The sequence below is a fragment of the Takifugu flavidus genome, chromosome 16 (assembly GCF_003711565.1).
Source record: "Takifugu flavidus isolate HTHZ2018 chromosome 16, ASM371156v2, whole genome shotgun sequence".
NCBI classification, from domain to species: domain Eukaryota; kingdom Metazoa; phylum Chordata; class Actinopteri; order Tetraodontiformes; family Tetraodontidae; genus Takifugu; species Takifugu flavidus.
The window spans coordinates 5,274,636-5,294,784 of NC_079535.1; the positions used below are offsets into that span (position 1 = coordinate 5,274,636).

At 41.4% G+C, this 20,149-nt stretch overlaps 2 protein-coding genes and 1 long non-coding RNA gene across 4 annotated transcripts; 1 reads left to right on the top strand and 2 right to left on the bottom strand.

Annotated features, from left to right (window-relative positions):
• Positions 1-511: 511 nt before the first annotated feature.
• On the bottom strand, positions 512-17,015 carry si:ch211-266g18.10 (trichohyalin). The gene is made up of 39 exons (XM_057011568.1): positions 16,262-17,015; positions 15,200-15,352; positions 15,040-15,123; positions 14,855-14,959; positions 14,600-14,755; positions 14,374-14,517; positions 14,145-14,288; positions 13,896-14,039; positions 13,365-13,484; positions 13,134-13,244; positions 12,968-13,012; positions 12,841-12,888; positions 12,737-12,763; positions 11,884-12,024; positions 10,256-11,802; positions 9,894-10,175; positions 9,398-9,737; positions 8,658-8,711; positions 8,151-8,539; positions 7,440-7,847; positions 5,270-7,295; positions 5,083-5,175; positions 4,873-4,953; positions 4,530-4,571; positions 4,388-4,435; positions 4,222-4,290; positions 4,075-4,122; positions 3,912-3,986; positions 3,789-3,836; positions 3,625-3,690; positions 3,494-3,526; positions 3,255-3,317; positions 3,058-3,102; positions 2,791-2,835; positions 2,491-2,541; positions 2,366-2,407; positions 2,249-2,290; positions 2,142-2,174; positions 512-2,057 (listed from the first exon to the last, which is right to left on the bottom strand). Exons 1-39 carry the CDS (start codon positions 16,269-16,271, stop codon positions 1,972-1,974), a joined length of 7,488 nt encoding a protein of 2,495 aa, XP_056867548.1. The 5' UTR covers positions 16,272-17,015; the 3' UTR covers positions 512-1,971.
• LOC130540086 (uncharacterized) lies at positions 7,264-8,072 on the top strand. The gene is made up of 3 exons (XR_008954305.1): positions 7,264-7,321; positions 7,559-7,708; positions 7,844-8,072. It is a non-coding gene; the product is annotated as an uncharacterized LOC130540086 (long non-coding RNA).
• Positions 17,016-17,159: 144 nt separating the features above from the next.
• Positions 17,160-20,082, bottom strand: traf3ip2a (TRAF3 interacting protein 2a). 2 transcript variants are annotated; one of them, XM_057058961.1, is made up of 10 exons: positions 19,762-20,082; positions 19,259-19,610; positions 19,048-19,166; positions 18,833-18,935; positions 18,547-18,731; positions 18,164-18,252; positions 18,027-18,077; positions 17,853-17,957; positions 17,698-17,772; positions 17,160-17,591 (listed from the first exon to the last, which is right to left on the bottom strand). In XM_057058961.1, exons 2-10 carry the CDS (start codon positions 19,582-19,584, stop codon positions 17,421-17,423), a joined length of 1,224 nt encoding a protein of 407 aa, XP_056914941.1. In that variant the 5' UTR covers positions 19,585-19,610; positions 19,762-20,082; the 3' UTR covers positions 17,160-17,420. The 2 variants fall into 2 exon arrangements, with proteins under 2 accessions (XP_056914941.1, XP_056914940.1); XM_057058960.1 differs by having other exon boundaries at positions 17,853-17,960.
• Between the last annotated feature and the right edge of the window lie 67 nt (positions 20,083-20,149).

A 20,149-nucleotide genomic window follows, 5' to 3' on the forward strand; every position in this document is an offset into this window, starting at 1 on the left:
CGCAGCAGGAGTTTCCTCTCTGTGTGGAATCTGTGTCAGTGGTGCAATCTGGCCCGTAGTAACCCCGGCGTGGCCTCATTAACTCTGATGCAACATAAAGAGCCCAACCCCTCTATTTTACAGTTATACTGTGTTGTTGCTCATATTTTGCAGTATTACTTTGAAATTAAATGCTTTCTTTGAAAAAGAATTCTCAATTTTACTGTGTTGAACGGTTTGATTGCACAATTTGAATAAATGAACACAAATGGTCGAGTTTTTTAATTTTATTTTTAGATACTCGTGGTCTTTTGACCGCAGGATTTCTACATTTTACCCTGCGACTCAGTTAACACGTGCAGAGTAATCAAAAACTACAAAAAAACCCGACACTGTGGTTAAGTTTCTGTATTTACTGATTTTTGTCTACATGCTGAACTACATGCAGCTTGTATATAACTGATAAAATTGCATGTATGTTGTTAAAGTCCATCAAATATTTTGTGGCATCTTCTCAGAGAAAGACACAAAATTAGTATTTGCATTAAATTATTTAATGCTTATTTATATACTGTTCTTAAGCATAAGCAGCACTTGACAGATGATGCAATTAATAACATTCACTGACTAAAATGGATCTTTTTTGGTTATTTATTCTTACATGTACTTCAGACTACAAAGGTGCTCGTATCATCACAAATGTGTTTTTAATGTCTAGGGAGTTCAAGTATTTATAGGTCTCCATATTTAAAATGGAAAATAGACACATGTTGGCGAGCATGAAGCAAAACACAATAACATCATGCACATTTCATCTCGACAAGCAAAAACAGCCTGATCATCAGAGGTATTGCACTTATGGTTGCTTTTATTACATTATCTGATCTCCTTCCTCACAAATCCAATCCGTCGGACATTAATTGGCCCCACGTGGAGCCTGTCACCCTCAGCTGTGACCAGCAAAATGTCATTTTTGTCTTTAAAATTGACAATTAAAGCAGCAAAACCACCGACTTCCTTCCAGACAGCAAAAGCAGGCAACACACAAAGAGCCATATGTAAACAACAGCTGCAGCGCTCGGTTTAAATCTGAGGTAATCAGCTAAACACTGAGACTGTCTGCAACATCTTTAGCTAATCACACAGTGTGCAGATATAATGAATCCGAACTTTCCTCTTAACGAGAGACTCATCGAGCCTCTTACCCACAGATAAAGTTGCAAGGGAGCCGATGTTGCAGCTTTTTCCCTTCAGCATGACACGTACGTCTCAGGGTAAAGTGACTCAATGAAAGGGGCCCGGCGACAGTGAGCGTTTTTGGGTCTGGGGGACGAAAACTCATCCTTTCCAATCGACACAAAACGGACCTTCACTTTCACCACCAGACAGGAAGTGCCTTCTCACAAGAAACTCAAATCTGACAGTGACTTCCACGGTCATGTGACGCTTGTTCTCAGCTCCAGTGTGAAACAACACGGTCGAGTTTAATAAGACAGTAAAGGTAGAGTTGGGAGCTCTCATGGAGTCTGTGGTCATTCCTCTATACAAAAATAATGGGGAAAAAAGTACAATCATCATTGCTGCTTACGTGTATCTGTTAGGGAACCAAGAATGGGAAATGGGAAAATAAATAACACCTAAATTGGGAAAAGAAAAAAGAAATAATCAAATGATTATATACAGTTGTCAAATGAATGGGCGGTAAAACTGAACAGCTGTGACCTCTGAATCAGCAGGTGAGGCCATTTTTGTACCCTGTTTGCAGAATGAGGTTCTGAAAAGAAAAATCATTAATAAAAAATAAGAAAAGGAATGACTGCCTGCATGTATTTAACACAAGAGCTCAACCAAGTGTGGAACTAAAGTTTATAAAATCTGCCCGTCATGTATGAAATCTCCTGTCATCCTCAGCAGAGGTGAATTTCAGCAGCTGGGCGCGACCCTGGTGACACCGCTGTTCTGTGACCCGCGGGCTGGATCCAGGCCGAGACTTCAGATCTGCAGCGGGGAGAAGGCGTAGAAGGGGAACTGGGCCTCGTCCTCGTCCACAAAGAAGCACTGAAAGTAGGGCAGCTCGTCTGCGGGCGGAATCACAGGACAACGGCTGATGTTTCCCTCCTGCATCGAGCCTCCTCCATCCTTAGCTGTGATTTTGAACTTACCCTCCAGGAAAGAATCTGGGGCTGACGGGTCGGCTGTGGGAAGGACAAGGAGATGATGAAGAAGGTTATGAATTACGTGGGGCACATTCGGTTGCACTGCAGAATACCTTCAGCTTTCTTCTCCTTGGTAGCCTTCTTCTCAGCTGATCCTTGTGGGTTACAAACAGGAAATGCAATTAAGCAGCAACTTTTAGCTCAGAAATTGAGAAACGGGACAGTTCTACCTTTCTTTGAAGGCTTCTGTATCTCTTTAAGAACCCTTTTCTCTGTGAACAACAGAAAAATGAATTCCACATTCGTCACTCGGATATGTAGCTTCTAAATGAAAGGTAATTAAAGGTGCGCCCACCCAGACCTTTAATTTTCTGCTCCTCAGCTGTTTTCTTTTCGGGCAGTTTTTCTAGAATATCAGTGAAAAGTTTGTGAGGACCTCTGTGCTGCTCGGTAGTAAAGCTCAGGCTGTATTTGCTGTAAACTTTCTTAACATTTAAGACTACTTTCTTTACACTACACACATTTATTTTTTACAGAAAGAACGTTGACCTCTGTCGTAAATCACAAATACTTGTCAGCTGTTCTGTCCTGTTACGTAAGGATGAATTATGCAGATCCAATTATGCAGAGTCAGAAGTCAGATAAATGCTTTTACCCTTCTTCAGTGCTGCAGGCTTGTCTCCTTTAGGGGCTCCGGGCTCTGCGACAGGAAATGACGAAAGGTCACACCAACACCGGGTAAAATATAATAAACACGGCAACGTATTGCATATGTTTTCATGCAGATATCAAAGATTCCTCTCTGGGAAGTGATTGTGGATTGGGAAAAATGTGTTTTTGTTGCAATGGGGAGAAAGTAAACATTTAATATACAGACGATGTTAATTGTCAGCAAATATGACAAAAGCAATTCGTCTTGCACCTTTGGAGACGTCAGTTTTGACTTTGTCCTCTGGTACTTTGGGCTCTGAGTAAATAAATATGCACTGTTAATGTTTATTGATCTGAATCGTGTAACAGTTTAACCCCCACACTTGCCATTTTATTACACATAGTGCAAATAGCAGCTTTAGTGCATTATAATGAGTTTAATTGCACTGGGTGTAACCGCTGGCCTACCTTTCCCCTTCAGCGGTGTTTTGACCTTTTCCTTATTTGTTTCTGCCTCAGTTTTATTAGCAGCTGTTTCAAAAGAAAAGAAAATGATGAATAGGACCAAATATGTTGTGTTGTGTTTTCTTCTCCTCTAGAGATGCACCTTTCTTCTCATCAACAACACCAGGCTCAGGATTTAAAACCAACCGAACACTTTCATTGCCATGGCAACAATAAATAATGACAGTTCACGTCTGCTTTACCTTTTTTAGGCAGGACCATCTTGATCTTAGCTTCTAAAAGGAGAAAGAAAAAAATGAAGGAGTGATAACTGGTGACACTATATCCTAGACCATCCCCTTTTCACACTGGAGATTTTAGAATAAATACACACCTTTTGCAGGTGTCACTGGCTCTGGGGTTTTGTCCTTCAATAGTTTCTCATGTGACACTTTAGCCTCTATATGAAACAATTATGATTTCATGAATTATGTTATTTCTATCCACCTTTAATTCATATTTATATAAAAAAACTCCTTTCAAAGGTCAAGGAAATACCTTCTTTTATTGGAGCAGGTGTTACTTTATCCTGCGAAGCCACAAAAGCTGTGAAATGAAAATAGGTAGCGTTAAAATGTAGAGATGAAAACGATGGAATAAAGAACATGATGATGAAGCCACCTGCACCTTTCTTCAGTGGGACGGCTTTAACCTTCGGCTTTGTTAGCGAGGCATTTCTACGTGGTTCTCCAGCCTCTGCGTGACAGATAACAGGGTGGGCGATGCTTTTACCTTCTGTGCCTGACCTGAGACATTTAGCAGCTTCCTAATGATACAAACTCACCTGCCTTTGCTGGAGCTGGGCTGGCTTTCTGTTTAGAAACATCAGCTGCTGAAAGAAAGATAAAATTCATGAGATCGTGAATAGTTTAAACCGTTTCAACTTGCACCCTCTTTAGAATCCGTGATCTAACCCTGAAGATAAACTAACCTCTTTTCATCGGCACCAGTTTGACCCTCTCCTTCACCAGAGAGGCGTTCCTGGGCACGACTTCCTGGTCTGTTAATAAAAGTCAAGTTTGGGGGAACTCAATGGGAACTCAATGGGAACTTAATGGGAACTTACATGTACCTGTATGCTTTTTCAAAACTCTTACCTCTTTTCTGCCTTCCAGGTCGTTCTGTCTCTCTTGGAGCAACAGCTTCTGTGTAGGGGGCACAATATAGTTTAATACAATACAATGTAATATAAAATACATTTGCTCTTCGTTACAGAAACCTTGGTGGTGAACCTGTTACCTGTCTTGGATGCAGCTGCTTTGGTTGTTTTCTTTGGCATTTCTGTGTCAGAAACAACACAATGGTAATGGAGTTATCTTTTGGTGAAAGTGTATTGATATCGTGCCGTGAGGCCACTATTGATTGTGCTCGAACCTTCTGTTACAGGCTGGGATTTGACAACTGTTGGGAATATTACATCATACATCATCATATTACATCATCAGTTCAGCATTTTTTTTTAGATTAAGCTATATCCAACAATAAACAAGTAAGAATGTAGATTTTAGGGTCCTGGAGAAAATGGACTCCAAATGAGCCCATCAGTTACCACAGTTGTAGCTGTGAGTGAGCAGAAACTCACCGGCTTTAGTGACCCGAACATGTTTCTTTGTGAGGACGGGGAGCTTTTTGGTGTCCTTCGGCGCTTTCTCGGGTTCCTCTGCTAAAAAACAGCAGCAGAAACGTGAATTTAGAAAGATCTGACTTTAAAGAATAGAGAAAGTGTTGATATTTTGCCATGTAGCAAAGGATGGCGGTTACATCTGAGTACAGCAAAAGAGTGGCGCCTCACCTGTTGTTGTGAGGTTTAAATGCTCCTTCTTCAGCACCGATGCCACCTCCTTTTTCTCTACTTTCATCCTTAAAGTCTTTTTAGTTTTTACATCTGGAATTTACAGAGAAATGAAAATACTCAATAGTGTTTTTTTTTAATTATTTGTTTAGTGCATTTGGAGCTGTTCTTGGGCCACTGTTCAGACCTGTCTCAGGTTGATCTTTTGGGGTTTTCCTGGTTTCTTTCTCTTCTCCAGATGGTTTTGTTTCTCTCTTGGGATCTTTTTCCTCCTTCAGGATCTTCATGTCCTCAAGCTTTACCTTGGGAGGTTTCTCTTGTTCTTTTGGCTCTGATTTTTCTTTGAGAAGCTTCTTTGGTTCTGTCTGTTTTTCCTCTCTGGGAGGTTTTTCTGCTCCCTCTTTGGCTTTAGAAACCATCTCCGGTGCTGCTTTCTCTTTGAAAGGAACATCTTGAGGTGTATCCTCCTTTTTCATCAGCTTTTTGGGTTCTTTGTCTACTTCTTTGGTGAGCAGCTTTGCTGTTCTGTCTTCTTTTTCTGCCTTTTCTTTAGGTTTCACTGATGTCTTCTCTTCCTTTGGACTCAAGGAGGACTTCTTCAGGCCTTTTTCTCTCTCTACAGACCTCTTAGATTCCTCCTCCTTGATTGTTATTTCTGTCTCTCTTTTCAAGCCTTTTGTTGTTTTCTTGTCTTCCTTCTCTCTTGAAGACTTGGGAGTGGATTTCTTTGAAGGTTCTAACATCTTGTCTTTTGAGGGAACCTTGACTTCTGTCTCTTTAGAGGGCTTCTCCACTTCCTCGTTTCTGTCTTCCAGGGAAGACTTTGTTTCTATACTTTCCTCTTTGGATGGTTTCTTTGCTTTCTTCTTGGAAGGCTCTTTCTCTGCTTTGCCTTCATCCATCATTTTTGTTTGTTTCTCTTTGACTTCTTTTCCTTCTTCAGAATGTGATTTAACTTCTTTCTGTACCTTGAGAGCTTTCTTCTCTTTTGGTTCTTTGGTCTTTAGAACATCTTTATGTTCTGTTGGAGACTCTTTTTCCTCTTCTTTTGTTGTATTTGTGTGTTTTACATCTTTTGAGGGCTTCTTGACACCCCCTCCTTCTTTTGCAAGCTTCTTCGGTTCTTTGTGTTCTTTCGGAGATCTGATTTCTGCATCTTTAGGTGGTTTCTCTACCTCTGGTTTCTCTGTCTCTTTAGGTGGTTTCTCTTCTGTCTGCTCAAGAGGTCTCTTGACTTCTTTGTCTTCTCTTGGTGGTCTCTGAGCTTCTGCAGCATCTTTAAGAGATTTCTTTGTTTCTTTTGCTTCACTAGCTGGTTTCTTTCCCTCTGTGTCTTTCTTTTCTTTTGTCACTTCATGAGACGGTTGCTTTTCTACTGTCTCTACTTTTGGCTGTTTTTTAGACACTTTATTTTCTTTTTGGGTGGAATCTGCAACCCCCTCTTTGTCTTTTGGTTCTTTCTCTTTGGCAGCTTTCTTGACTCCTGTTTTTTCTTCAACTAGTTTCTTTTCTTCATCTTTTCTTTGAGACGTTTTCTTCACTCTTGGCTCTTCTTTCATATGTTCTTCCTTAGTTTCTATCTCCTTTAGTTGCTCTTTGGCTTTCATCTCCTCTTTGGATGGTTTCTTTTCCTCTGCCTCTTCTTTAGGCTTCTTCTTGTCCTTCTGTTCTTCTGTAGGTTGTTTCTTTACTTCCTTCTCTTCTTTAGGGTGTTTCTTTGCTCCAGTTGCTTCTTTGAATGACTTTTTCACTTCTACATGTATTTTAGGTGCTTGTTTCTCTTTTGTTACTTCTTTGGGATGCATCATCCCTTCTTCTTTTGAGGGCTCCTTGGCCTCTTTTTCATCTCTCTTTGGCTTCTTTATTTCAGTCTCCTTTTTAGATGTCCTCTTTTCCTCTACCTTTTCTTTATGAGGTTTCTTTATCTTTTCTTCTTCTTTCGGAGGCTTCTTAATTTCTTTTTTCGGCAGCTCCTTAACCTCTTTCTGTTCTTTAGGTGGTTTTTTAGCTTCTTTCTCTTCTTTAGGTGGCTCTTTAACTTCTTTCTCTTTAGGTGGCTCTTTAACTTCTTTAGGTGGTTTTTTAGCTTCTTTCTCTTCTTTAGGTGGCTTTTTAACTTCTTTCTCTTTAGGTGGCTCTTTAACTTCTTTCTCTTTAGGTGGCTCTTTAACTTCTTTAGGTGGTTTTTTAGCTTCTTTCTCTTCTTTAGGTGGCTCTTTAACTTCTTTCTCTTCTTTAGGTGGCTTTTTAACTTCTTTCTTGTCTTTAGGTGGCTCTTTAACTTCTTGTTTTGTAACTTTTTTCTCTTCTTTAGGTGGTTTTGTAACTTCTTTCTCTTCTTTAGGTGGCTTTTTAACTTCTTTCTCTTCTTTAGGTGGCTCTTTAACTTCTTGTTTTGTAACTTTTTTCTCTTCTTTAGGTGGTTTTGTAACTTCTATCTCTCCTTTAGGTGGCTTTTTAACTTCTTTCTCTTTAGGTGGCTCTTTAAGTTCTTTCTTGTCTTTAGGTGGCTCTTTAAGTTCTTTCTTGTCTTTAGGTGGCTCTTTAAGTTCTTTCTTGTCTTTAGGTGGCTTTTTAACTTCTTTCTCTTCTTTAGGTGGCTCTTTAACGTCTTTCTCTTCTTTAGGTGGCTCTTTAACTTTTTTCTCTTCTTTAGGTGGTTTTGTAGCTTCTTTCTCATCTTTAGGCGGTTTTTTAACTTCTTTCTTGTCTTTAGGTGGCTCTTTAATTTCTGGTTTTGTAACTTCTTTCTCTTCTTTAGGTGGCTTTTTAACTTCTTTCTCTTCTTTAGGTGGCTTTTTAACTTCTTTCTTGTCTTTAGGTGGCTCTTTAAGTTCTTTCTCTTCTTTAGGTGGCTTTTTATCTTCTTTCGGTGGTGTTGTAATGCCTTTCTCTCCTTTAGGTGGCACTTTAACTTCTTGTTTTGTAACTTCTTTCTCTTCTCTAGGTGTTTTTGTAACTTTTTTCTCTTCTTTAGGTGGCTCTTTAACTTCTTTAGGTGGTTTTGTAACTTCTTTCTCTTTAGGTGGTTTTGTAACTTCTTTCTCTTTTTTAATTGCAGGACTAACATGTTTGACTTCTTTTGGAACTTCTTCAATCTCTTTCTTGGATGGTTCCTTCATGTCTTTATCCTCCTTGGGATGTTTCTGTAAATCCAGCTTCTCTTTGAATGTTTTGACCTCTTTCTCTTCTTTAAAATGCTTTTTAATGTCTTTATCTTTAGGAAGGTCTTTCTTTTCAGTTGTTGTTTTCTTCATTTTTTTCTTTTCTTTTTGAGGTTGCTTCTTTTCATCCCCAACTTTAAGTAGTTTCTCAACCCCTCTTTCCTCTTTGGATGGTTTTTTCATTTTTATTTTTTCCATCTTTTCTTCTTTCTCTTCCAGAGGCTTCTCATAATCTTCTGCTCCTTTAAGATGCTTCTTTGTTTCTTTTTCATCTTCAGGTGACTTCACTTCTTCTGAAAGTTACACAACCAACCAACAAATCAGTCACTAAAGAGCCTGTTTGTATTAGTTGTATAAATCCATTTTTCAGGTGGTGCAGACCAAAAGATTTAGATGCACATAGAATTTTACCTTTTACAACTGTAACTGTCACTTCTTCGACTGCGTCTATTCCCTCTTTAAGAACTGAAATATAGTTGTAGAAGCAGTCATAACATGCTTGATTACCCCCAGTGATTAAAATGCTCAGAATGTGAAGTGTTATAATTAAGTGTAAATATATTGTGCATATTTAAAGGGGATATATTATTATTTCCAGACACAATTTTTTGTCCCCAATGGAAATGTTTTCTCGATCTGTTAGCGCCATCTAGCAGACAGTTGTGGTAATGTCTATCCTAACCGAGGAGGGAACCTATGATGAAACACTACCATAGCTCTGAGGAGATAGGACCTCATGCAGTTTATACAAGACACGGCTTTGAAATTCCAATAGAACAGAATGATTCACGAATGCAGTTAAGTTGACAAGCACACCACACACACACACACACACACACACACACACACACACACACACACACACACACACAAGAAACTTGCAGTAAGATCTCCACAGCTTTGAGCGTTTTGGCAAAAGCTTAAGGAATAAGAATAAAACACAGTGAGAGCAGAAACAAGCAGGTGAGTTAAGGTGTGTTTCTCTTGGTGAAATGTCTCAGTAAAACAAATGAATGGCTGTTAGTTTTGTATTCTTTTAAACATACAGAAGTGTGAAGACAACATCACGTCCATCTATGTAAAAGATTCACTGGAAACACTTTCATCACTCTTTTTGGAAAACGATGGAAGGTTACGGGACGGTGATGTACCTTTGGGGCTTTTGCGACCGGTTCTGGATCTGACTCTTCTGTGCCTCTCAAAGGGAACATGGATCTTCCTCTTGCGTTTGACAGCAGCTTTCCCACTTTCACTGTTGTTGTTGTTTTTGTCCTGATCGTTGATGTCGATGTCAGAGAATTTCTCTTGGTCCAGAGCAGCGGCCTCTGCGTCTTCCTCACCCACAGATCTCAGTGTGGTACTGGTGTTTTCCTGTCTCTCAGCTGACAGAGTTGTAACATGTTTTTGGACAAATGGAGCTTCTTCCTCATCTTCATCTTCTTCAGCGGACTCCACTGTAAATTCCTTTTGTCCATTCTCCTGCTCTAAAGACTCTTCCAGGTCCAAAGCTTTATCAGCTACATTTACAAACTCCTCAGCAGCCTTTACTTCTAATTCTCTCTCCTCCTCCTCCTCCTCCTCCTCCACATCTTCAGTTGTTGTCTCCTCCTCCTCCTCCTCCTCCTCAACATCTTCAGTTGTTGTCTCTTCCTCCTCTTCCTCCTCAACTTCTTCAGTTGTTTTCTTCTCCTCTTCCTCCTCAACTTCTTCAGTTTTCTTCTCCTCTTCCTCCTCAATATCTCCAGTTGTTATTTCCTCCACAACATCTTCAGTTATTTTCTTCTCCTCTTCCTCCTTAATATCCTCAGTTGTTGTCTCTTCCTCCTCAACATCTTCAGTTGTCTTCTCCTCCTCCTCCTCCTCCTCAACATCTTCAGTTGTTTTCTCCTCCTCCTTAATATCCTCAGTTGTTGTCTCTTCCTCCTCTTCCTCCTCCTCAACATCTTCAGTTGTTTTCTCTCCTCCTCCTCCTCCTCCTCAACATCTTCAGTTGTCTCTTCCTCCTCAACATCTTCAGTTGTTTTCTTCTCCTCTTCCTCCTTAATATCCTCAGTTGTTGTCTCTTCCTCCTCAACATCTTTAGTTGTTGGCTCCTCAACATCTTCAGTTGTCTCTTCCTCCTCAACATCTTCAGTTGTTGTCTCCTCTTCCTCCTCAACATCTTCAGTTGTTGTCTCCTCTTCCTCCTCAACATCTTCAGTTGTTTTCTTCTCCTCCTCCTCAACATCTTCAGTTGTTTTCTTCTCCTCTTCCTCCTTAATATCCTCAGTTGTTGTCTCTTCCTCCTCAACATCTTCAGTTGTTTTCTCCTCCTCCTCCTCCACATCTTCAGTTGTTTTCTTCTCCTCTTCCTCCTTAATATCCTCAGTTGTTGTCTCCTCCTCCTCAACATCTTCAATTGTCTTCTCCTCCTCCCCCTCTTCCTCCTCAACATCTTCAGTTGTTTTCTTCTCCTCTTCCTCCTTAATATCCTCAGTTGTTGTCTCCTCCTCCTCAACATCTTTAGTTGTTGGCTCCTCAACATCTTCAGTTGTCTCTTCCTCCTCAACATCTTCAGTTGTCGTCTCCTCTTCCTCCTCAACATCTTCAGTTGTTTTCTCCTCCTCCTCCTCCTCAACATCTTCAGTTGTTTTCTCCTCCTCCTCTACATCTTCAGTTGTTTTCTTCTCCTCTTCCTCCTTAATATCTTCAGTTGTTGTCTCCTCCTCCTCAACATCTTTAGTTGTTGTCTCCTCCTCCTCAACATCTTTAGTTGTTGTCTCCTCTTCCGCGTCAACATCTTCAGTAGTTGTTATTTCCTCCTCATCATCATCCCCAGTTGTTGTCCCCTCCTCCTCCCCCTCCTCAATATCTTCAGTTGTCTTCTTCTCCTCTTCCTCCTCAACATCTTCAATTTTTGTGTCCTCCTCTTCATGCTCAACATATTTAGATGTTGTCTCCTCCTCCTCCTCCTCTTCCCCCTCCCGATCTTCAGTTGTTGTCTCCTCCTCCTCCTCCCCCTCTTCCTCCTCCCGATCTTCAGTTGTTGTCTCTTCCTCCTCTTCCTCCTCCCGATCTTCAGTTGTTGTCTCCTCCTCCTCAACATTTTCAGTTATTTGCTCCTCTTCTACCTCAATAGCTTCAGTTGTCTCCTCTGCTTCCTCCTCAACATCTTCAGATGTTGTCTCCTCTTCTTCCTCCCTAATATCTTCAGATGCTGTCTCCTCCTCTTCCTCCTCAACATCTTCAGATGCTATCTCCTCCTCTTCCTCCTCAACATCTTCAGCTGTCATCTCCTCCTGTACATTCTCTTCCAAAGTCTCTGGTCTCCCCTCCTTTTCTATATTATCTTTTGTTGTGTCATTCTCTTCTTTTTCCTCCTTTTCTATTTCTTCAGTTACTGTGTCTTCCTCTTCCTCCTCTGCTTCTAAATCCTCAGTTGATGATTCCTCCTCCTCCTCCTTTTCTGTATGTTTTGTCAAATTTTCCTCCTCTTTTTCTACATATTTGGTTGTTTTGCTCTCCTCTTCCTCTGATGGTTCTGATTCTGTATCTTCAATCTGGATGTGTCTCACTGCTGATGTGACAGCAACAGGTTTAGTTGATCTTGTATCACACTCATCATTGTGTCTATGAACAAATACTGTAAGAATACCACCATGTTCTGCTGTCTCGGTCACACCTCCTGCAGCTTCAGCCTCCTCCTGCTCCTCCTCCTCCTCCTCCTCATCCCTTGAGTCTGAGGCTTCATGTGACCCAGCAGCAGCTTCATCTTCAGCAGCATGCATGATCTCTGTAACTGTATTATCAACCAGTGTGACCTGTTTTTAGTCTTTAGGAGCCATACAGGACTTTGATGGGGCGACAATGGCCATTTATGGTATACAAACTACAATTATAATCTCATATAATACACAGCACACATGACATAGTTTATATGATCCACACAGCTTCCCAGCTCAGATGAGTCCCAGGGAATATATATATATATATATATATATATATATATATATATATATATGGATGTCTTCCACTGAAGTGAAATGTGTGGCACTTTAAGAATTCCATGCATTGACAAATTCCATACATTCAAATATACAGGAAACAATACAAGTTTAATACAAATAAACGAAATACCACTGAAAACCAGTCTGTCAGTCATACAGAAGATGCTTTGATGTAGCAGAGGAGGACAGAGAACTCATGCTCAGTTAATTTTTTTAAAATATATAAACAAAAAGGTTCAGACAATATAATAAAATAAGTACACATCTTCAGTGTGTGTGTGTGCTATCTAACAAATAGTGTGTAAAAAAGGGGAGGGACCAATGCATTTTTCAAGACAGACAAGTTTATCCAGGATGTAATGACACAGAATTGATCATGCTGGTTGATGAAGATGGAGTTTATTCAAAGATGACTAGAAAACAAAGGACAGGAGGCGCTTAAGCTAGTGCTGATACAACACACACTCACTGCATGCGTCACACAATTCACAATTACAGCCTTACCTTTGTCTAATGGTGGCAGAAATTCACCTACAGTAAAGAGATGATTAAAAAGATGAATAGAATGTTTTTTTCCCAGTAGGAAAGTTATTAAATGCTGTCATTACCTTTCCTCTGTACTAAATGGATATCAGAGCCAGGAGCAGCAGTGTCATCTAAAAAAACAGAAGAAAGAAGAAGTTACACTTTTTACTAAGACATTGTTATCTTATATCTACTATATAAAATAAAAACCTTTCTCTGTGACCACATTTGCAGCAGGTGGAGCAGCAGATTCACCTGAAACACGTGAAGAACATACAATAACATGTTTAGTCCTTTAGAACCCATGAACTTGCATGTACTCTTCTTTTCTGGTGATGATTAATGTGTTTGATTCAGAATTTGAAATAATTCTCACCAACGATCATGCTGGACATGTAGGCCATGAGCAGTTCTTTCTTGTCTGTGAACTCCAACACGGCCTCTTCAATTATTTTCATAGGGTCGATGGAAACTTCAGGCACGATGGCTGAAATGTTTATTAGATTTATTGTGATTATTACAATCACTTTCAATCATTCACAATCCAGCAAGATGAATGTAGCGTTGCTCGTTTACTGATTACGCCACATCTTGTGCAAGCACAGACCTCGTTCGCCAGCCAGTGCTGAGGAGACGTAGTTCAGGAGATTATTTATCTCTTCTGTGGTGACCTCTACTGTCCTCTTCAGAGCTGATGTGGGACTGAAGCCAACAACATCCAGGAGAGCTGAGCAAGTGAGGGTGGGGGGAAAAAGCTGTCAGCATAGTTAACAATAGCACGCAGTGCAGAAAGACATTCAATATGTGCTTGATTAAAGTGTCATTACTCCCTATTTTTAAACTACACACACAATATGTATATGTAGAAAATGTTCATTTTACTAAAATGACACACTATGTAACATTTTATAACAATTAAATGCAAATTGATTATTGAAAAGAAATACACTGGCGAGCTCAGTTATAAAAGTGCATGACCTTTCTAGGTTTCATGGATAAGAAAAGTTAATTTAGTTAAGTTATTGGAGTGGAGTGACTGAAAAACAAGAACAACATGTAAGAGAAATGTTGATTTAACTAAAGTGCAGTTAAACAGACACTGCATAGTAAAAGTTACAGCTCATAACAGATACTGTACCTTGATATGTGTCCAGTATTACATCTATAACTGTGCTCAACACGCCCTGGACATACTCGGCTATTCCGCTCACAAAGTCGTTAGTAACACTGAAGATGTTTCTGCCAATGACCACGGGGTCAATAAAGCTAACACCAGGGGCTCCTGAGGAAAACACAGTTTCTGTTATGTAACTTAGACAGTTAAATTAATGGTTATGGTTTTATTGAATCAGTAACATTACTGAAGTATTGAAATATTAAGCGGTACCTTTTGTCATATCCACTATTGTGTCTGACATGGTGCAGAAGAGTCCCTGCAAGTAGTCTTTCATTCCAATCACAGTGTCGTAGATGAGCGTGAAAGCATTTCTACCCAACCCCACAGGATCAATGAAGCTAACGTCAACAGATCCTGCAATGGAGACAAAACAAAGGTCCTAAAAGTCCCCAATACCAAGCATTACTGTGTCAGATGGCTGTGGTTTAGGTTTAAATACCCTTCACTCCATCCATAACCGCATTTATAACAGTGCAGATCGCATCCTGGACGTAGGCCACCACCCCACCCACAAGCTCATTGGTAACGGTGAAGACCTGTCTGCCGATGACCACTGGGTCAATGTAACTGAGATCAATGGGTCCTGAGAAAAAAGGACGCACATCTTTAATTCCTGAAATTAAAATGTAAATTAAAATGTACAGCACATGAAAACAAGGACTTACCTTTATTTACAGCTCCTATAGTATCCACTATTGCATCCACAATCCCACACAACAAGTCTTTAAAGGAACCCATAGTTTCGCACACGAAAGCGTTGGTGGAATGGAAAATGCCTCTACCGATGACCACAGGGTCGACATAGCTGAGGTAGAAGGTTCCTGTGAGGATAAAAGGTGGTTATGTCAGATTAATACTAAACTGTAAACTAAACTCTTCTGTTTTAAACTGTTTTCTCCATGTTGGGTCTGCGTTGGTACCTTCTTCATCAGAAAAGTGTCGAACAAATGCATCTTTTGCCTCTGCTATTTCCTCCACAGCGTAAGTCGCTACAGACATGGGGTCACTTAAATCTGGTGCGCACTCTGGGGGCCCACAAACAGCAATCAAGCTTCATATTTACATGATCTTTACTAAAAGGAGTTGTATGAAAGCTTGCCATTACCCTGAAATTTGCCAAGCAAACTGGACACTTCATCCACCGCGTCGTTGACGGCCTGAGCGGGATCTGTGATGATTTGCTGAATGTCTGCAGATGAGATCAATGGAATAAGATGCCTGCCTGAAAGTGAAAATGCTGAGAAGATGCAACATCGGAGCCCCACCAGGGACGGCCTTGTACTCCACAAAGTTGAACATGACCACACCCACCACGACCCAGGACAGAAGAGCAGCGATAGCGATCAGCAGCTCTGCTGACATTTTCAGTTTTGTGAGGAGCCCCCAGCCTTTTGACCCGAGAGAGTTCGTCTGTGGTGCTGGAGGAGGAAGAGGAGGAAGAGCGACAACATTCTAACAAGTCCCCAGTTTATAACTTTTGATTTCACAGCTGGTAAAAAGTGTACCTAAATAAGTCATTTTTGCAATGCTCATATAAAGTAATCACTATATTTAAAGCAAATGCACATCAGCAGTATAAAGAAACCCATCAACATTGTTTGTTCTTCTATTGCATTAACATTAGCATTATCATTAGCAGCTAAAGTTCCAGCGGATACTATCCAGACGCATTTATCAGTAAGAAAACGGAATGCAAAAATTTAGTCGTCCCCAAGCTCCACTTTTTAAGTTTTTATTGGGAGTGAGTGTTGGAGTATAGTGGCTCCTGCAGGAACAGAACTGACAAGTACAATGTAAAAAGTACATATTTTCTTTATGTATTTATATGTATTTATTTTAAAAAAAACATAAAAATACAAGGCATCACTCTTTTAGTTTCATCTTGTCTTTATAATCCAGCAGATTTGGGGCAGTTTAGACAGGTTTTAGAGGGAGCCCTGGGTGTCCCTAATGTGTCAGAAGATAATGAGTCAATTGCATTATCTATGCTCAAAAGGTGATGGTGCATTTTTCCTGTGCTTAAAGTCTAATTGTTCGGAAAACCTTCCTGCGACTCTTCTCATCAGTTAAGCTCTTTTGAGACACCGGCCTGCATTTTAAAAGTCAAAGAGACGAAGAGTTTGGACTAACAAGGTCAGTCCCAGTCACAGGAGAGCTTCACTAATACTGCGGCTATATGATCTCTTGTATTTATAGCGACAAGCACATAGCACATTTTCCTAAGAGGACAAAATAACCCCTTCTGAATGTTTGTGTTTATTCATTACACATTTAAAGAGTGGCAGAACCAGTAAGAGTTGTTCGCTTTGCAGGTGTGTCTATCCTACCTTCAGCCATGGTGACACAGTTTCAACACTTTCAGTAAAAGTTGATCTTCATGTAAATGTGAATGAAAAACAAAGTCACTTCTTCCGTATCAACATCCTTTTCGTCCGGCGGGGATTTATTCCATATTCCACTTTATGGTAACCCACAAGTATCTTCTTCTCCAAGGATGGAAAAAAGTGGAGGAATTGTTGAAAAAGTTGAGCAAGTTCTCTGGTGAGTGGAGAAATATGGGGCCCTTCAGTATGGCAGCGTGGGGGAGGGGAGGGGGGCTGTAGGGTTGGTGGGAGATGCAAAAGCAACGCAGGAGAAGGAAAAGAGCCGAGCGAAGCGCAGGGCCGGGGGAGAAGAGACAGAATGTCGGATATGGTGTTTTTGGTGCCTCACATGGGTATAGGTCAGAGAACAGCGCAGCAGGGCCCCGAGGTAACCTAACCCTCCAGCAGGCCTGAGTTATTATTAGCTGCTCTCGCAGACCAGACACTCCGACTGGCCTTTTTTGGCTGTGGAGGGGGTGTGGGGAGCATCAGGCGGCTGGACTGGGCTCCCTAACTGGTATTCTGTCCACTAAACTGGAACAATGGAGGTGGTGGACAGCAGATGAGGATACAAGCAAACTTGCTAACAAGCATCGCAGCAAGAAGGCACCATCGTCACGACTGCTCCGACAACCCGCAATATTTAAGACTACCTGCAAATCAAGACTAAATGCTGTTGTCAGCAGGTGGTTATCACAAATAGGAACCTTTTATTTTTGTTTACTTAACTTTTCTATGTTGCAACAAGATTCACAACTTTCCATGAAACTAAAAGGCTCGCTGTGGCAAAAGAGACTTTAAATGAAGTACATAATTCTCACACTTCAAACAAAATGGCAGCAGAAGACACATCTAGACTCAGTCAGAATCCCAAAGCGGTTCCAAAACAGAAAAAAATCTTTATTTTAATCTGAGGTCAAATATCAGTTAATCCTTAAAGTCTAGGCATGCAAACCCAAGTCTCTACAAGACCCAGACAAAACTTAGACACATTTCATAGAACAACCTATAGGAGCAAAGGGAGAGAATCCCTGAGGGACGGGGCGGAGCAGGATGAGGATTAAGCAGGATGAGGTAATGCAGGAGGGAGAGAATGGCTTCAGGGAATGATTCCAACAAGCATTTAAGGTGCATCAGCAAAGGTGGGGGCCACAGGTCTCATGGTCACAGTGAGGTCTGTAGACACAGGCGGGGGAGCATACTTCTCCGCCCTGAACAGCCCCAACAATAAATCCTCCATTTCCTGTGGCCACAGATAAACGCGGGTGTTCTGAAGCCAGCTGGGAACGTGTTTCTGCATCAAGATGTTTGAAAAATGGGAAAAAAATAAAAATTAATGATCTGCTAATGCAGCGGAACGCGGAGGGACAAATAACTTAAAAATGAAGATCCTCTCTGACCTGGGAGGAGTTCAGGAAGCAGACTGGAATGAATCTGAAATTCAAGCTGCCTTGTTGGATGAACTGGTTCTGCATCTGGAAATGACATTTCAGAATGAAGAGGAAATGTCTGAACGATCACATCTAACTAATTAATAATGCAAGGGCAGGCTGACCATGGTGTAGATATATCTAGTGTGAGGACTCTGGGTGTCCATTCTAGCTCCCTCCACATCCGCCTTATAATTTGGACTGATGGCGATGATGATCAAAGCTGAAGGCTGCTTCAAACAATAATGACAGAATCTGCACTAGCTGAATTCCTCAGTTGAATCGTACTACTAACTTACATCCAGGAGGTAGCCGTCCAGGCGACTGATGGGGCTGTCCCATATGTCCATCTGCAAATTCAAGTCCAGGGTCATAAGTGGACTTGGAAACTCCTTGGAGATTCCTTGGAAACATCTGAATCGTTCATGAAACTTACAGCCGCTCGGAAGCCGTGCTGGGTGAGGAAGTCCATGAAGGGCACGACTTCTATAGCAGAGTCTGAAGAGTAAGTCACAAACACCTTTTCTGGGTAAAAAAAGAGACGTCAATAGTTACAATCCAACAATCTGTGGTCTCCAGCAGTCTTGCAGATGTCCACTAGGAGACACATCCTCGTGTTTTCCATCCATTAAATTAGATGATGAGGCAACATAATGTCCACTCAGGTCAAATGCCCTCCAGCCCTTTACTGGAGTCCAGTTTCACCCCAGTAATGACTGGGCATCACATGTGACACCAAAAGCATGCATTGCTAATCCGTTTCTGACATTCTGAGAGGCTTTTTGGGTTGCTGATTATATTTTTGATAAAGTGACCCACGATTTTTGTCTGGCAGCCTGACGGTTCTTCTGTTCGGTGTTTGGGGGGGCAACGCTGCTCCACCTGAGTGCAGGTTCATCACTCTGACCTGGTTCATGTCTCTGGGGATGATGATTCGAGGCACATTAATGGAAACGCTTCCTTGAGCTAAGCTGCTGCTCCTGAAGTTATCCTGGCAGCAGAACCTATTGATAAACAGAGGTTTTTCTGTGTACCATGCAAAGGAGAGAGAAGCTGCATCTAGAAGACAAGATATCTTTTTTTATGTCTGATAGCCAGTTTTTACAAAGCGTTTGGGTCGGCACAGGGTCTCAGGTGCTGGCGGAGGGCAGGGAGATGACATGGCTGCTGAGGGAGCCTGCATGTATTAAACCTGCACAGCGCATCGCCTGCAGAACAAGAATAAATAAAAACTGTCGCCCTAACGTGCAGATTTGACTGTGACAATGTCCCTGAAGCTTCTGCCAAGCTTCACAGGAAAGTAGACATTTATTTCTTTACCGTAGTTGTGAAGGCAGTGCTGAGGAGGTGGACACGGAGCCATCTGCAACCATTCATCATCAGATCTCAGCGGTAAAGGAGGCTCGAGAGCTGGATCGAAATCATATGTCTCCTCGCCTCTGATTTTATAAAAGAAAATAAGAAAAAACAAAAGTGTAAGTGTCATTTTCTAAAAGTAACAGTTTCACGGTCCCACAGGGGATTTCCTTACACAGCTGGGTTTCTGGCTGTGGCTCCTGCGGCTGCACATTGGTATGTTTCACATCTCCAGCGAGGGCTCTCCGGTCCAGTCCCAGAAGGATGGAGACCTCCGCGATACACACCCTGATGCTGCACAACGGCAGCCGGTGGCCAAAACTCTTGGCTAGTTTTCTCAACTCTGTGGGAAAAGTCCTGGCCAAAGCTGCCGGAATTCATGCAACCAAAGCCGCCAGGGTGCCGAGCGGGATGGAATATCTGGTTTAGATTTACGCCGGGGCTCAAATGTCGGACAGACTTTCCTGATATGTCTGTGAGGGAACACTCGCTGGGGTCCATCCCAACCTCACACTGAGCCTCCAGCCCTGCACCAAGACAATCAGAATTTACCTCTCAAAAGGAATTATTCAAACACCAGCATCTGTCCAGCATCTATTAAAATAAAGCCCCAGACACGGACGAGTTAAATCTCTTTTGTGCATCTCTGGACTCACTGTGAGCAGGCGGAATACTTACCAGCAACTACTGGTTCTCTGCTGGATTCTGCTGGAGGTGCAGAGGCTTGTGTGCATAGAAGCTGTTATATGCAAATTCTTTTGACTTCAGCAGGGTCCAATCAGAGTGGAGAACAGTGTACATGTTGCTCTGCTGGAATAACTGCAGAGAAAAAACTTGAAAAGTGGGTGTTAAGAACTTAAATATAGGCAACTATTATTTACCAGTACTAATATTAATGAAGGGAACAAACAGAAGCTACAACAATGTTGACAAATGCTTTAAAAAATGATCTTCAGTATAATTCTTCAATTGCTGGAGTCTGCTGCACGTTGACGCTTCCTCACCTTTTGACTGCATCTGTTTCATTTGCATACAGCCTGAATTCAGCCGGGGGGCAAAGTCATTA

Bases quoted from the DNA above. Each gene is read 5' to 3' on its own strand.
- si:ch211-266g18.10 (XM_057011568.1), bottom strand. The intron at 3,318-3,493 runs GTAAAGCAGACG...CTTTTGAAACAG, and splicing joins GATGGTCCTGCCTAAAAAAG to CTGCTAATAAAACTGAGGCA. The intron at 2,836-3,057 runs GTGCAAGACGAA...TTCCTGTCGCAG, and splicing joins CAAAACTGACGTCTCCAAAG to AGCCCGGAGCCCCTAAAGGA.
- traf3ip2a (XM_057058960.1), bottom strand. From the start codon at position 19,584: ATGGACCCCAGCGAGTGTTCCCTCACAGACATATCAGGAAAGTCTGTC. The intron at 18,253-18,546 runs GTGGGTCACTTT...TTTTTTACCCAG, and splicing joins CAGGCTGCCAGACAAAAATC to AAAAGGTGTTTGTGACTTAC. The intron at 17,961-18,026 runs GTAAGTTAGTAG...TATTGTTTGAAG, and splicing joins TGGACGGCTACCTCCTGGAT to CAGCCTTCAGCTTTGATCAT.